The 12,376-nt window shown below is 46.5% G+C and overlaps 1 protein-coding gene across 6 annotated transcripts in view; it reads left to right on the forward strand.

The window, feature by feature from the left end:
• The window catches only part of EML6 (EMAP like 6), an 85,653-nt gene that overhangs the window by 72,872 nt on the left and 405 nt on the right, over nucleotides 1-12,376 (forward strand). For 2 of the 6 annotated variants that reach the window (XM_015621138.3, XM_015621139.3), the window contains exons 30-44: nucleotides 398-406; nucleotides 1,412-1,490; nucleotides 2,482-2,611; nucleotides 3,161-3,259; nucleotides 4,414-4,434; nucleotides 4,794-4,967; nucleotides 5,633-5,841; nucleotides 6,304-6,461; nucleotides 7,069-7,183; nucleotides 7,605-7,793; nucleotides 8,758-8,978; nucleotides 9,660-9,822; nucleotides 10,298-10,401; nucleotides 11,396-11,549; nucleotides 11,821-11,921. In XM_015621138.3, the coding sequence (XP_015476624.1) occupies nucleotides 398-406; nucleotides 1,412-1,490; nucleotides 2,482-2,611; nucleotides 3,161-3,259; nucleotides 4,414-4,434; nucleotides 4,794-4,967; nucleotides 5,633-5,841; nucleotides 6,304-6,461; nucleotides 7,069-7,183; nucleotides 7,605-7,793; nucleotides 8,758-8,978; nucleotides 9,660-9,822; nucleotides 10,298-10,401; nucleotides 11,396-11,549; nucleotides 11,821-11,921 (1,926 nt within the window). The remainder of the gene's footprint in view (nucleotides 1-397; nucleotides 407-1,411; nucleotides 1,491-2,481; nucleotides 2,612-3,160; nucleotides 3,260-4,413; nucleotides 4,435-4,793; nucleotides 4,968-5,632; nucleotides 5,842-6,303; nucleotides 6,462-7,068; nucleotides 7,184-7,604; nucleotides 7,794-8,757; nucleotides 8,979-9,659; nucleotides 9,823-10,297; nucleotides 10,402-11,395; nucleotides 11,550-11,820; nucleotides 11,922-12,376) is intronic. The other 4 variants (XM_015621143.3, XM_015621140.3, XM_015621144.3 and 1 more) reach the window with 4 other exon arrangements.

Consider the following 12,376-nt stretch of genomic DNA (forward strand, 5'->3'; position numbering starts at 1 on the left):
GGATAGAGAACAATCGTCCATTGTGTGTAATCTCAGCGGTGCCTGGGACACTGTCAGCTTCCTAGCAGCCCTGTCAGGCTCCTGAAAACAAACCAGCCGTGGAATCCCGTTCTGCTGCGGTGCAAAGTGTGCAGGAAGCTTGGATGTAGCTCCCCTTTCCCCTCCATCCTGCAGGATCTTTGGCTCTGAGCCTGCCCAGGGATGCCGGGTGTGATGTTTCTGGGTCTGTGCACTCTTTGGTTTCTGTTTTAGTTCTTGCTGGCATGCTTGGATAGCACGTGTTGTGCCCAAGGAATGACTGCTGCGCTCTCCAAGTGCTTGTGCATGAGTCTCGTGCTCAGAAGTGACTCCTAAACTCTATTAAGTTTCTTGCTTGGCTTTATTTGCTGCTTCCAAGGGGATCAAGGTAACTCTCACTCTCTTCATGTTGTGGGCTCACCTGCTGATGTGCTTGTTGGTCCTTGTGTGCCTGGGACGTGGGTTAGGCTGGTGACCTCCAGCTTTGCTGGCTCAGAGCTCAGGTTGTCCTGCTGCTCAATCCCACAGGTGCTCTGCCCACTGTGCCTTTAATACCTTCCATGAAAAATCCAGCTCCAGAAGAAGCAGCTCCCTATACACAAAAGGGATTTCATTCTTCTCCAATTAATTTTTTGGAAAATGGGAATTACTGGTAGTTACGGTCTTGGGACGGGAACAAATTTCACAGCATGTGGAATGTAATTGCAAAGTCACATTTTACTGGAATTGTAAACTCTGGGAATGCTTTCCAAGCGCTCCCCTTAGCTCTGTCCCTCTTTTCCCAGCAGGATCAACAGCAGCAGCAGAGGTTATCTGGCCTTACAGACCATTTGCACACATCAGATTTTGTCTCAGCCCATGTTCTGCATTTGTCTCTTCAGCTACTTTTAGCAACTATAATTATATCAAAAAACTTTGCTGGCCTCAGTCTCCCAAATTCCCTTGGATGAATGACTTGTGCATTTAAATACAACCATTTTATCTTTAATATGATTTTGAGAAGATTTTATTGAAGCCATGTCAAGGTTTTGGGATGGGGTTTCTCAGAAGCAGCAAGGCCGGGCAGAGGTCAACTGCCAGCTGCAGAAATTGCTTCAGATCATTTCTGAAAGCACCAATTTGCCATCATTTCATAGTCAAGGATTTTTCCATGGATTTAAACCATTATGGTTTGGGGTCTTTTGTTTGTTCTGCCACTCATCCACAAAGTCTACATCAATGTTTCTGCTCTTTCTCTCCTAAAGTCCTGGATTTTAATCAGTTTATTGTACAACCCTGAAAAAAATCATACAGGGGCAACTGTCCATTTGCTGCTCACATGTGCTGTGGTTTTGAAGACTGTGTTTTACTTTCAAACATATTGATTGTCTCCTTTTTTAAATGTTCTTTTCAGGCCACCCGTGAGCAGAGCTGCTCCTCAGCCTGAGAAACTGCAGAAGAACAATGTCAACAAAAAAAAGAAACTGGTTGAGGTGAGGATTAGTATTTATAAAATTTCTTTATAAGTAACATGTGCTGGGTGAAATCCATCCCTGGTTTGTCTCTCAGTGAAGGGCAGGTACAATCACAGTGTGTGTGCATTCCCATGCTCCCTGCTCAGTCCCAAGGAAAATACACCCCGAAGCAGCACTTTGGCCCAGGAAAAATCCTGTGCAGGATTCTGAATGCTGGAATTTGCTCATTGACTTTGGAACTTCTCCCCAAACAACTTGTTTGAAGTCCCTCATAATATGCAGAACAAGGAATACTCTGTGACCTGTGTGGACAATTTGCACCACTTGGTCTGTGGTGAATTGGGATTGTTCCCAGTGAGCTGTGATTGTGTTTGGGACAGTCATTAAGCCTGGCTTCAGGGCTCCAAGGCAGCTCTGACAGCAATCCATTAACCATCCTGGGTTCCTGCAGGAAATTTCCTTGGCAACTGCTCCTTGTAAGCTGCAATTACACCTTTGATTAATGTCTTAATTACAGAGTTACTTATAGCCTGCCCTGGCTTCCTTGAAGGACTTTAAGGTCAGAATTTGGTCTGTGGAAATTTGGTAATTTATGAGAATGATTTTTGAAAACTCTACAGATGGCTTCTTTAAAATATCTGATAGCCTATATAAATATTAAACTGTGAGGGGAAGAGCAATAAAATCAAACCTGTTCTGTGAGTTGTATCTGTTTGGAATGGAAATTTAAAGAACTGGAACATTTATAGCCCTCTGAGTAATTAAAAAAGAAAATAATATAAGTGCAGTGCTTTAGCTGACCAATTAAAAGTTGTTGATAGCCTCTGATAATGTTGTGCCTCAATAAACGAGCAGAGTGGGGATAACTAATTATTGTTTTGTTATTCTATTGTCTCTACAAGATATTTGTACTTGTATAATTTAAAATTGTCCTTGAGTGGTCCAGACTCTGAAATCTCCTTGTTTTTCCTTTCATTTCACTCTTGTTCTCTTTGTTTTCCTGGGCCAGGAGCTGGCTTTAGACCATGTGTTTGGATACAGAGGATTTGACTGTCGTAACAACCTCCATTACCTGAACGATGGTGCTGACATTATTTTCCACACAGCTGCAGCAGGCATTGTCCAAAACCTCTCCACTGGTAATTCCACTTGAAACAGTACTTGGAGATAAAATTGCTTTATAAGGAAAATGGTTTTGACCAAAAGTCTGAACTTTTTAATATTCCCATGACTTTCTCATATTTTTCATCCTGGTAAGTAGCACAAACCCACTGTAGGTGGCCTCTGGGGACTCCAGTCCTAGGACAGCCTCTGTGGGCTGGGAAACAAGGATGGCTCCATCTGTCCTTCCCTCTGCTTCCCCCCTCAGTTCACTGGGATTTCACTGGGAAACCTGGGCTTGCATCGGCAGTTTTGGTGTTTCTTTGGTGGCTGTGGGCTGATTCTTGGGCTGATTCCCTGGCTGGCTGGATCATTTATTTCCCAGATAGTGCTTTAGTGTCCATGGTGTGTGCTGATGGTTGTGTGCACAGTGCGTTTGGGAGCGGTGCCTGGGGGTGAGAGCAGGGCAGCCTCAGCGGCCCCTCCTCCCCGCACAGTTTGTACCAGGCTGCCCAAACACTCTGGGCTTCTGTGGTGGCTCTTCCCTGGCTCCTGTGGTGACTGAAATCCTCTCTGGATGTTGTTAGGCAGCCAGAGCTTCTACCTGGAGCACACTGATGACATCCTGTGCCTGACGGTGAACCAGCACCCCAAGTACAAGAACGTGGTGGCCACCAGCCAGATCGGTACGTGACCCCCACGGCAAACCTTCCTCACTCTTTTCAGGCCACTGATTTATTTGGGCCTTTTCTGTGGGGGAATTTCACTTTTTCTTTGATTTGGAAGAAGTAATAAAGCTCCAGGGTTTTCTTACTGTTTCAATTCCCTTTCTGATTGTGATTGGATTTTAGAGTTAATTGTAGTGTAATCATATTTCAGAAGGCAAGCTTTGATAAACTGCCTAATCATCTCAATAATCTGATTTATAGAATTCCTTTTTTTCCTTCTTGTGTTCAAGGCACTGTTTAGCAGTGAGAATACACTGAGCATCATTTTCTCTGCAGGAACACAGGAGCTGTACAGAAAAGGCCAGGAACAGAGAGAGATCCCAGCAGAGGTTAGGGCATGTCCCAGGGGCCAGCTGAGAAACCACGTGTTATTTGTGTGTTTATTGTTTACCTGCAGAGTCCTGCAGGAGCACACATTCCATGGGGAATGCAGGATGAGTTGTCCCAAGCCTTGAGAAGGATCTGCTGCCTCTCAGCCTAATGCTGGAATAATTAACTTTATGGAGGAGAGCGGGGTCAGAGCGTCTCCTCAGCCCATTCCAGAAGGAGAATGGAATCCATACCTTGAGGACAGGGGCAGGGAATGGCAGTGATGAACACAGTGCCAAACACAAACCATTGCTGCCTGTCCTGAGCACGGTCACTGCAGCTGGAATGTGGAGGGAGCACCCAAACCTGCTCTGTGGTGCCAGAGCTGTGCAAAACGCTGATTTCTGTGACATGGGAAAGGCTAAAGGTCCTTTTCTAGGCCTCAGGAGATCAGTGCTTCTGAGTTGGGGTGATACTTGGTATAACTCGAGATTCACTTCACTTCTGAATTTAACACTTTTTAAAACCTGCATGCCTTTAACATTTCTTTTAGATATCATTTTTAAAACTTAAAAGTACTAAATATTGTTGCAATATTTGTGTATAAAAGCCGATATACCCAAAAAAGTTCAACAATATTCCTGCTTCTTTGTTTTGTTGATTTAATCCATATCCATTCCCAAGTTTTTAATTTTGTTTTCCTTCTGGTGCTGATGCTGGCACTTCAGCACGAGTCACATGACTTATTTCACCTATTGTTTTCCCTTGGTGCTTCCTCATTTGCCATTGCTCTCACAATGCAGGTGACATGACAGAATTCCCAGGTAAGGCTGATTTGTTTGTGAATTTAGCAGAGTCCTGTACGAGTTCCATGTTGCCTCGTTGTATCTGTGTGAACCATGGATACAAGTGAAACATCTGCAGGCAATTTCTTTTGCATGAAGCTCTTCATGAATGTTACGTTGTTCTTTTAGAACTTGTCTGACTTCATGGACTACAATGATTCCCTCCCTGTGTTTTGCGAGCTATTTTGGTTTCTCTTTGTTTCCCAGTAGTGCTAATCTTCAAACAAATCCAACCCCCCAACTAATGTCTGTCCAGGTTAAATGTTCTTGAAAAATGCCTGCTTTGCACTGAAGCTCTCCAGAATTCATTGTGTTTTTCTGCCTCTCTCTGCCCGCAGGTACAACCCCCACAATTCATGTATGGGATGCCATGAGCAAGCAAACCCTTTCCATGCTGCGCTGCTTCCACACCAAAGGGGTCAATTACGTGAACTTTAGTGCCACTGGCAAACTTCTGGTGTCGGTGGGAGTCGACCCAGAACACACCATCACCGTCTGGAGGTGGCAAGAAGGTAAAAACCAGGGGGAAATCACATTCCTTCAGCCTAACAGAGCTGTGCACAATGACTGCCTTTGCCTTTCAAGCCTTTGGACTTTTGTGTCCTCACTCTGAGTATCCCAGTTAATCAGTTAAAGATGGCAAAGGGCTAGAAAATATGAACAGGAAGATAAGTTGTAAACACCTGATGTCAGTGGAAATTAAGGAAAGGATGATGCTTAACATAAAATTACATGAAATTAGGGAAATTTTTTCTTTCCCAAAACACTGCAAGTACCGAGATGGAGATAGGCCTTTGGGAAGTAATTTCCAGAAAAGAATTATCTTTGGAAATGGTGGAGGGGGGAGGAAAAGTGCCTCAGCTCATTAGTGTGTCCCTGTGCATTTTTCACCAGATGATAGCCAACATTTCTGTGTTATTTCACTGACCCAGGAGACAGACTGTGCTGTGAAGGCCTTAAATCTGCATTTCCTAAATCTGTGGGGTGCAATGGAATAACCAGGGACTTTGGGAGTTGCATTAAGATGTTTGATACACTAAATAGTGCTGGGATTTGCAGCTTTCAGCATCTGGGATCTCTAATCCAATACCAGCTCAATTTAATTGATAAAATCATATCAGAGCTGAATTCCTCAGGTAAATTCAGCTTTGTTTTTATCCTTTCCTGATTAAACCAGGGGCTAAAGTTGCCAGCAGGGGAGGACACCTGGAGAGGATCTTTGTTGTGGAGTTCCGCCCAGATTCCGACACTCAGTTCGTGTCCGTGGGGGTCAAACACATGAAGTTCTGGACCTTGGCTGGCAGCGCTTTGCTCTACAAGAAAGGAGTCATTGGTTCCATGGAAGATGCCAAAATGCAAACCATGCTCTCTGTTGCCTTTGGAGCAGTGAGTTCAAATTACCTGCTACAGGATTTTACATTACCTTTGTATTAAACCTGCAAGGGTCAGTTTTCTTTGCTGAAATCCAACCCAGTGCTCGTTAGTGAAATGTGGATTTAAAACTTGTGCACCTTGAGATACTTCCCTGAATTTCCTGAGCACAACTGGGTGGATGTTTTCTATTAAGTTTTGTGCACACCTACTACCCTGGGGTTTTTTTGGTTTTGTTGTATTTGTTTTTTACTTTGCTGGTTATTTATCTGTTTAATTTAAACTCTGTTTAATTAATCTGTTCTGTAATTTCACGTATCATTTTTTCTGCTAATGGTATTTGACGTGATACCACCAGTGGTGACAACCCAGTGTGGTCGTCAAGGACTTTTAAATTTAATTTAAAGAATTTGACTTGAAGCTGAACAAAAATGCCGAGGTGTGTGCTGTATCAGAGATTGCTGCTGTCTGTTGCAGAATAACCTCACGTTCACTGGTGCCATCAATGGAGATGTGTACGTGTGGAAGGATCATTTCCTGGTCAGGCTGGTGGCCAAGGCTCACACGGGACCGGTGTTCACCATGTACACGACTCTGCGGGATGGGCTCATTGTCACTGGAGGGAAGGAGAGGCCGTAAGACACAGGATCTTCCTAAAGTGCCCAACTTCTGTCTCTCTTGTGTGGTTTTTGTTTTCATTGTCTATCCAGCACCCCAGAGATTAACAGTCTCTATGCTGTAGCTGTTTCGCTCTCAGTTTTGCATAACCTGCCCAGGTGGCTCAGTGAGTGAAGGACTAAAGGAGGACACTTGAGGGCCACAGTGGCACAAGTTCTGCAGCAGGGCCACACTGAACCTCTTTGGGATTGATCCAAACACCTGGATAAGCTCTCATTGCCTGAGCTCCTGCCATAAGTGGAGCTCCCTTCTTTTGTTCTGTCAAGCCACAGACAGCCTTTCCCTGTGGAGATGCTGCAGGTGCTGAGATTACCATAAGAAACAGAGATTTGAGATTAGTGGCAGGAGAACAGTTTGGTTTGTACAGATCACGGTGCTGTTTAAAACACAAAGTGTGAAAGCATTTAATTGTTTTATTTTTTACTTCCCATTGCACCATAACGAGGTGTCCTGATATCGAGTGGAGGGTGGGTCAATGTATGCTTTGTGATTCAAGCAGAAAATTGCTGTTGGGATGTCTGTGTGTCAAGGAGCCCTGCAGGTAAGAGCAGGCCTCCTTTGCAGCACGAAGGAAGGAGGAGCAGTGAAGCTGTGGGACCAGGAGATGAAGCGGTGCCGAGCCTTCCAGCTGGAGACCGGGCAGCTCATCGAGTGCGTGCGCTCCGTGTGCCGGGGCAAGGTGAGGAGCGGCCTCAGCTGCTTCCCTGAGCTTCTCTCTGTTCTATAAAACCCCCACTGGGAGTTACTGGGAGACTGTGAGTTTTGGTAAAGTGGAAATAACGGAGTGATTTGACTTGCTGCAGTCACTCTTGCATGTGTTTGAATTGTAAATGAGAAAGGAGCTGTGATGCTGCACCTCCCAGCCATTATTAGTTGTCTCTATTGCATTTTGTCCAGGAATCCGACACATTCCTCGATAACACCAGCTCTGAGGAATGTTGTTTTATCTTTCCAATCAAGTAGCCATTAACCAATTACAAACTTAATCTGTTCATGCATTTCCAAGTATTTGCCAAGGAAGCTGTGGCAGTTTAGACCATGGCAGTTCCTGCTACACTGACCACCTCTCTCCTTTTCTCCTTTTCTTTGCCTACAAACAGGGGAAAATCTTAGTGGGAACAAAAGACGGAGAAATCCTTGAAGTAGGAGAAAAAAATGCTGCTTCAAACTTGTTAATTGATTGTCATATGGAAGGGGAAATCTGGGGCTTGGCAACTCACCCCTCCAAAGACATATTTATCTCTGCAAGCAATGATGGAACAGCCAGGATCTGGGACCTGTCGGACAAAGTGAGTACCGTGAACGTGAGAGAGTGATTACAAAGGAACATTTTATCCAAGCACCCGTTTTTCCAGCTGTGCCTTTGAGCAGCCCTGGAATGAGAGCAGGTTTTGGCTTTGTTTGGCCCCAGTTCTTTCCTTGCTGTGAGTGTGAAGGTGAATCCTTGGTGCAGGAGAGGTGTCCCACAGGCAGCACTCCCAGAGGAATGCAGGGACTCACCAGCACACACACATGGAGTGCCTCTTGTTGGGCATCGCTTATTGTGATCTAAATCTGCAGCCTGGGGGATCAAGGAAGCGTTTTAGCTCCACATTGCCAGTCTGGGTGACACAGACTGTGCTGTCACACACAGCCCCTGGCCATCATTCTGCCTTCCTGGCAGGCACGGCTCCCTCCCCTTCAGAGCCTTCCTTTGGAACACTCTGCATGTTGCCTCAGGGATTTTTCCAAGCCAAACTGACTAACAACCATTTTTAAAAACAACAAATAAAACATTTGAAAAAAAAAAAAAACCACCAAAAAGCTTTCTGCTCACTTTGGCCAGCATAAACCTTTTCAAAAGCTTGTTACCTGAGCTATCAGGAACTAATTTGAATGAGGAAAATGAATATATTATAAATACAAGCAGCTAGGTGAAAATGCAAGAGCTTTCTAGGACGTTTGGAATTGGAAAGCTCTGTGCCAATCAGCAGTTTGCTGAAGGTGTCAAAGCCACCCTTGAAACAAATTAGGAAATAGATTTTTCAGCTCCTGCTAAAAAGTCCCTTTTCTGGTGTGAAAGTGGATGTCAGTCTACAAAATAATGCAAACATGAACCCCCCATCCGAATCACATCTCTATTTTGAAGTCTGCCTAGCGACATATGCCTGGTGGGATGCGAGTCTCGGTGTGACATTTCAGGTTGATGTTTAGAGGGAAACAGAGACGATTTGTTTTTAATTAAGCAAGTTTTATACACTTTGTGTTTGGAAGCTGTCCGTGTGCTGGGGAGGTGTGAGCCTGTTGCGTGTGTCCCCGCAGAAGCTGGTGAACAAGGTGAGCCTGGGGCACCCCGCGCGCTGCGCTGCCTACAGCCCCGACGGAGAGATGGTGGCCATCGGCATGAGGAACGGAGAGTTCGTCGTCCTGCTGGTCAACAGCCTCAAGGTCTGGGGCAAGAAGAGGGACAGGAAATCTGCAATTCAGGACATCAGGTAGGAGGTGCTCAAAACATGACGCTCAAGGAAACGGCCTTCGAGTGCCAAGGGGATTTGCAGAGGTTTTGTAAGTCTGTGTTTGTTGAAAGCTGTGAGAGCTGGTGAAGGGCACTGTGGTGGTGCTTTAATTCACTTACAGCCACACTGCACAGCTGTAATTATGGGAATGAATTCTGCAGATTGCAATTCCTGTTGCTGACTCCCAGAGGATTGCTGTCACTCTGCACACTCCATGTGTTGACATCATTTAACCACAGACAATACAGAACAGAGACATGGAATGGGCTGGCTTGGAAGGGACCTCAAAACTCATCCAGTCCCACCCCCTGCCATGGGCAGGGACATTTTCACTATCCCAGGCTGCTCCAAGCCCCGTCCAACCTGGCCTGGGACACTTCCAGGGATCCAGGGGCAGCCACAGCTGCTCTGGGCACCCTGTGCCAGAGCCTGCCCACCCTCACAGGCAACAATTCCTTCCCACTATCCCATCCATCCCTGTCCTCTGTCATAGATATCCTGAGTCTTCCTCTTAAGTGTCAAGTTTGGGGTTGGGCTCAGTCTTGCTGTTGATAGAAGGTTTTTTGTGTTTTCCATTAAAAAAAGTTACTGTCACGTTAGCAAATGCAAATCTTGCACTGAACCAGCCAGTGACATCCCATCCCACGTTTTATTGTCTAGGATCAGTCCAGATAACAGGTTTCTGGCAGTGGGCTCACAAGAACATACTGTGGATTTTTATGATCTCACTCAAGGCACAACCCTAAACCGAATTGGCTACTGCAAGGACATTGCCAGTTTTGTCATACAGATGGACTTCTCTGCAGACAGCAGGTACATCCAGGTATGTCTGGGATAGCCCCTGGAGTGCTCCAGCTGTGCTAAGGGCAAAGCATTATCCCACATCAATGGAATGGGAACAATACTAAACACAAATTGTGGATTATAACCATATGAAAGCAGTTCTCTTCCTCCCTGAGGCTGGGATGTGTGTGAGAGCTGGGTTAATTTGTTTTAATTAAATTGTTGACTTGAAGAGGTTTCCTTCAGAAATGTTTCTGATTTAGTAAAATTAGGTTGAGATAAAGTAGAGGAGAGAAAATCTGTCAGCTCTGCATGTGAACATCTCCTTCCATCATCATCCTGTAACTTTGTTATTCCTTTATAGGGCACATGATGAATTCCAGATAATGAGGAAAGAAGATAATGTTATCCTAGATGGTTAATTTCTGATAAAGCCTGTTAAGACTGCTGGAACTCTTAAAGAAAATGATGTATTTGTACCAGAGTTTCCAGGTTTTTCCCTTTCCCACTTTCAGGTATCCACAGGTGCCTACAAGCGTCAAGTTCACGAGGTGCCACTGGGAAAGCAAATCACAGACCCTGCAGTCATAGAGAAAATCACCTGGGCCACGTGGACCAGGTACCACCCGACAGGAGTGTGGGGCCAGCACTGGGGCCAGCTCCCAGCTTTGGCTGTGTCGGTGCTGACACGTCCCCAGGGCCTGGCAAACCTGTCAGCACACCCAGCCTGTGCTTCCTCAGAGCTCTGACACCCCTGGGTTTTACACACAGCCGTGGCTGCTCGGTGTCTGCGGTAATTGGTGCTGCTAATTACACCAGGGGCTGTCACAGAGCCACAGTGGCTCATTGCCACTCACTGCAGGCCCCTCACACAGCTCTGGGCCACTCCAGGCAGCTTTGTCCCACATCAGCAAACACCAGCAGCATGGAAGCCTGGAAACATTTGATTGTTGTGTCATTAAAACAGTTCCTGATGTGGATGCACACAGGAATCTGCTCCCAGCACTGCAGAACTGTGGTTGTGCTCCTCCTGTGAGAAGTGGGACAGGCCAAAGGCAGAGCTGGCAGTGGGTGAGAACCAGGCGGGGCTAGGAGAAGGTAAATGAGAATCCTCCTACTCTGACTGTGCTGCTGGCACAAAAATCTGCCCCAAATTCACCGTTTCAGAGGACTCTTGACAGCTGCTGGGAGGGGCCAGATGCCTCTGGCAGTAACTCTGTGGGTAAATGATTAGAGAGAACTGAAGCCAGGGCAGAACAGCTATTTCTGAGAACAAGTGGACATCCAGACAAGCATTCCCTCAGTCAGGAGCTCATGGCTGAGGAACAGTGTAGTCAGAAATCCCAGAGGAAGGCTCATGGAGACCAGAGCTACACAAGGTGCTGGTGTAGAATGATGCCAGTGGTTTCCTGGGAAATAAGCCTAAGGATTAATGGATAAAGATTGTTTAAGAATCACATAAAAATGCTGTATGTGAGATGGTCTCCGTGATGAGCCCAGGGCAGTCATTTAGAGGGGATATTTATTTTAAATGCAGCAATTTCTTATTACTGACCTGTGTTGGCTTTAGGTCTTATGGTCTCATGCATGTCACTTACCTTGATTTTGGACAGCATTCTTGGAGATGAAGTCATTGGGATCTGGCCACGAAATGCAGATAAAGCAGATGTCAACTGTGCCTGTGTGACCCACGCTGGCCTGAACATAGTCACAGGAGATGACTTCGGGCTGGTCAAGCTGTTTGACTTCCCATGCACAGAGAAATTTGTAAGTGCCTGTTTGATTTTCACCTGAGCAGCTTTTGCTTTTCCCAAACCCCTGGCACAGCTGTCACAGCACCCAAGCGGCGTGGGCCATCCTCAGGAACCTCCTACGGCATCCAGAGTGCTCGGGCTGTGCCCCAGGCAGCTCCTGCAGCACCAAACCAGCACGGCCCATCCACAGGCAGCTCCCAGGACAGAAAAGGCCTCGGGCTCAGGATGGCTGGGGGCACAGACTGTGCCTGGCACCAGCCCTGAGCTGCTCTCCTGTCCCACAGGCCAAACACAAGCGGTACTTTGGGCACTCGGCACACGTCACCAACATCCGCTTCTCGCACGACGACAAGTTCGTGGTGAGCACCGGAGGGGACGACTGCAGGTAACCGGGGCTGGGACTGGGACAGACACACACACACACACACACAGAGATACACCCAGAGAAAGGGACACAGCCACACACAGACACACCCAGAGAAAGGGACACAGCCACACGTGTGCACACACAGAGACGGAGATACACCTAGAGAAAGGGACACAGCCATACATGTGTGTGCACACACACAGATACACCCAGAGAAAGGGACACAGCCACATGTGTGCACACACACACAGGGACACAGCCACACACGTGTGTGCACACTCACACAGACATCCCACACACAGACTGCACTTACACAGGGAACAGAATGCACACACACACAGCAGCCATGGATACACAGAGTGCACACACACAGATACACTCAGACACACAGAGACACAGCCAGGCACAGCATACACATGCATAGTGCACACTGCCCACAGCACACACAGACACACAGCACACACACACAATTC

Source organism: Parus major, chromosome 3 (genome assembly GCF_001522545.3).
Source record: "Parus major isolate Abel chromosome 3, Parus_major1.1, whole genome shotgun sequence".
In the NCBI taxonomy this organism is placed as follows: domain Eukaryota; kingdom Metazoa; phylum Chordata; class Aves; order Passeriformes; family Paridae; genus Parus; species Parus major.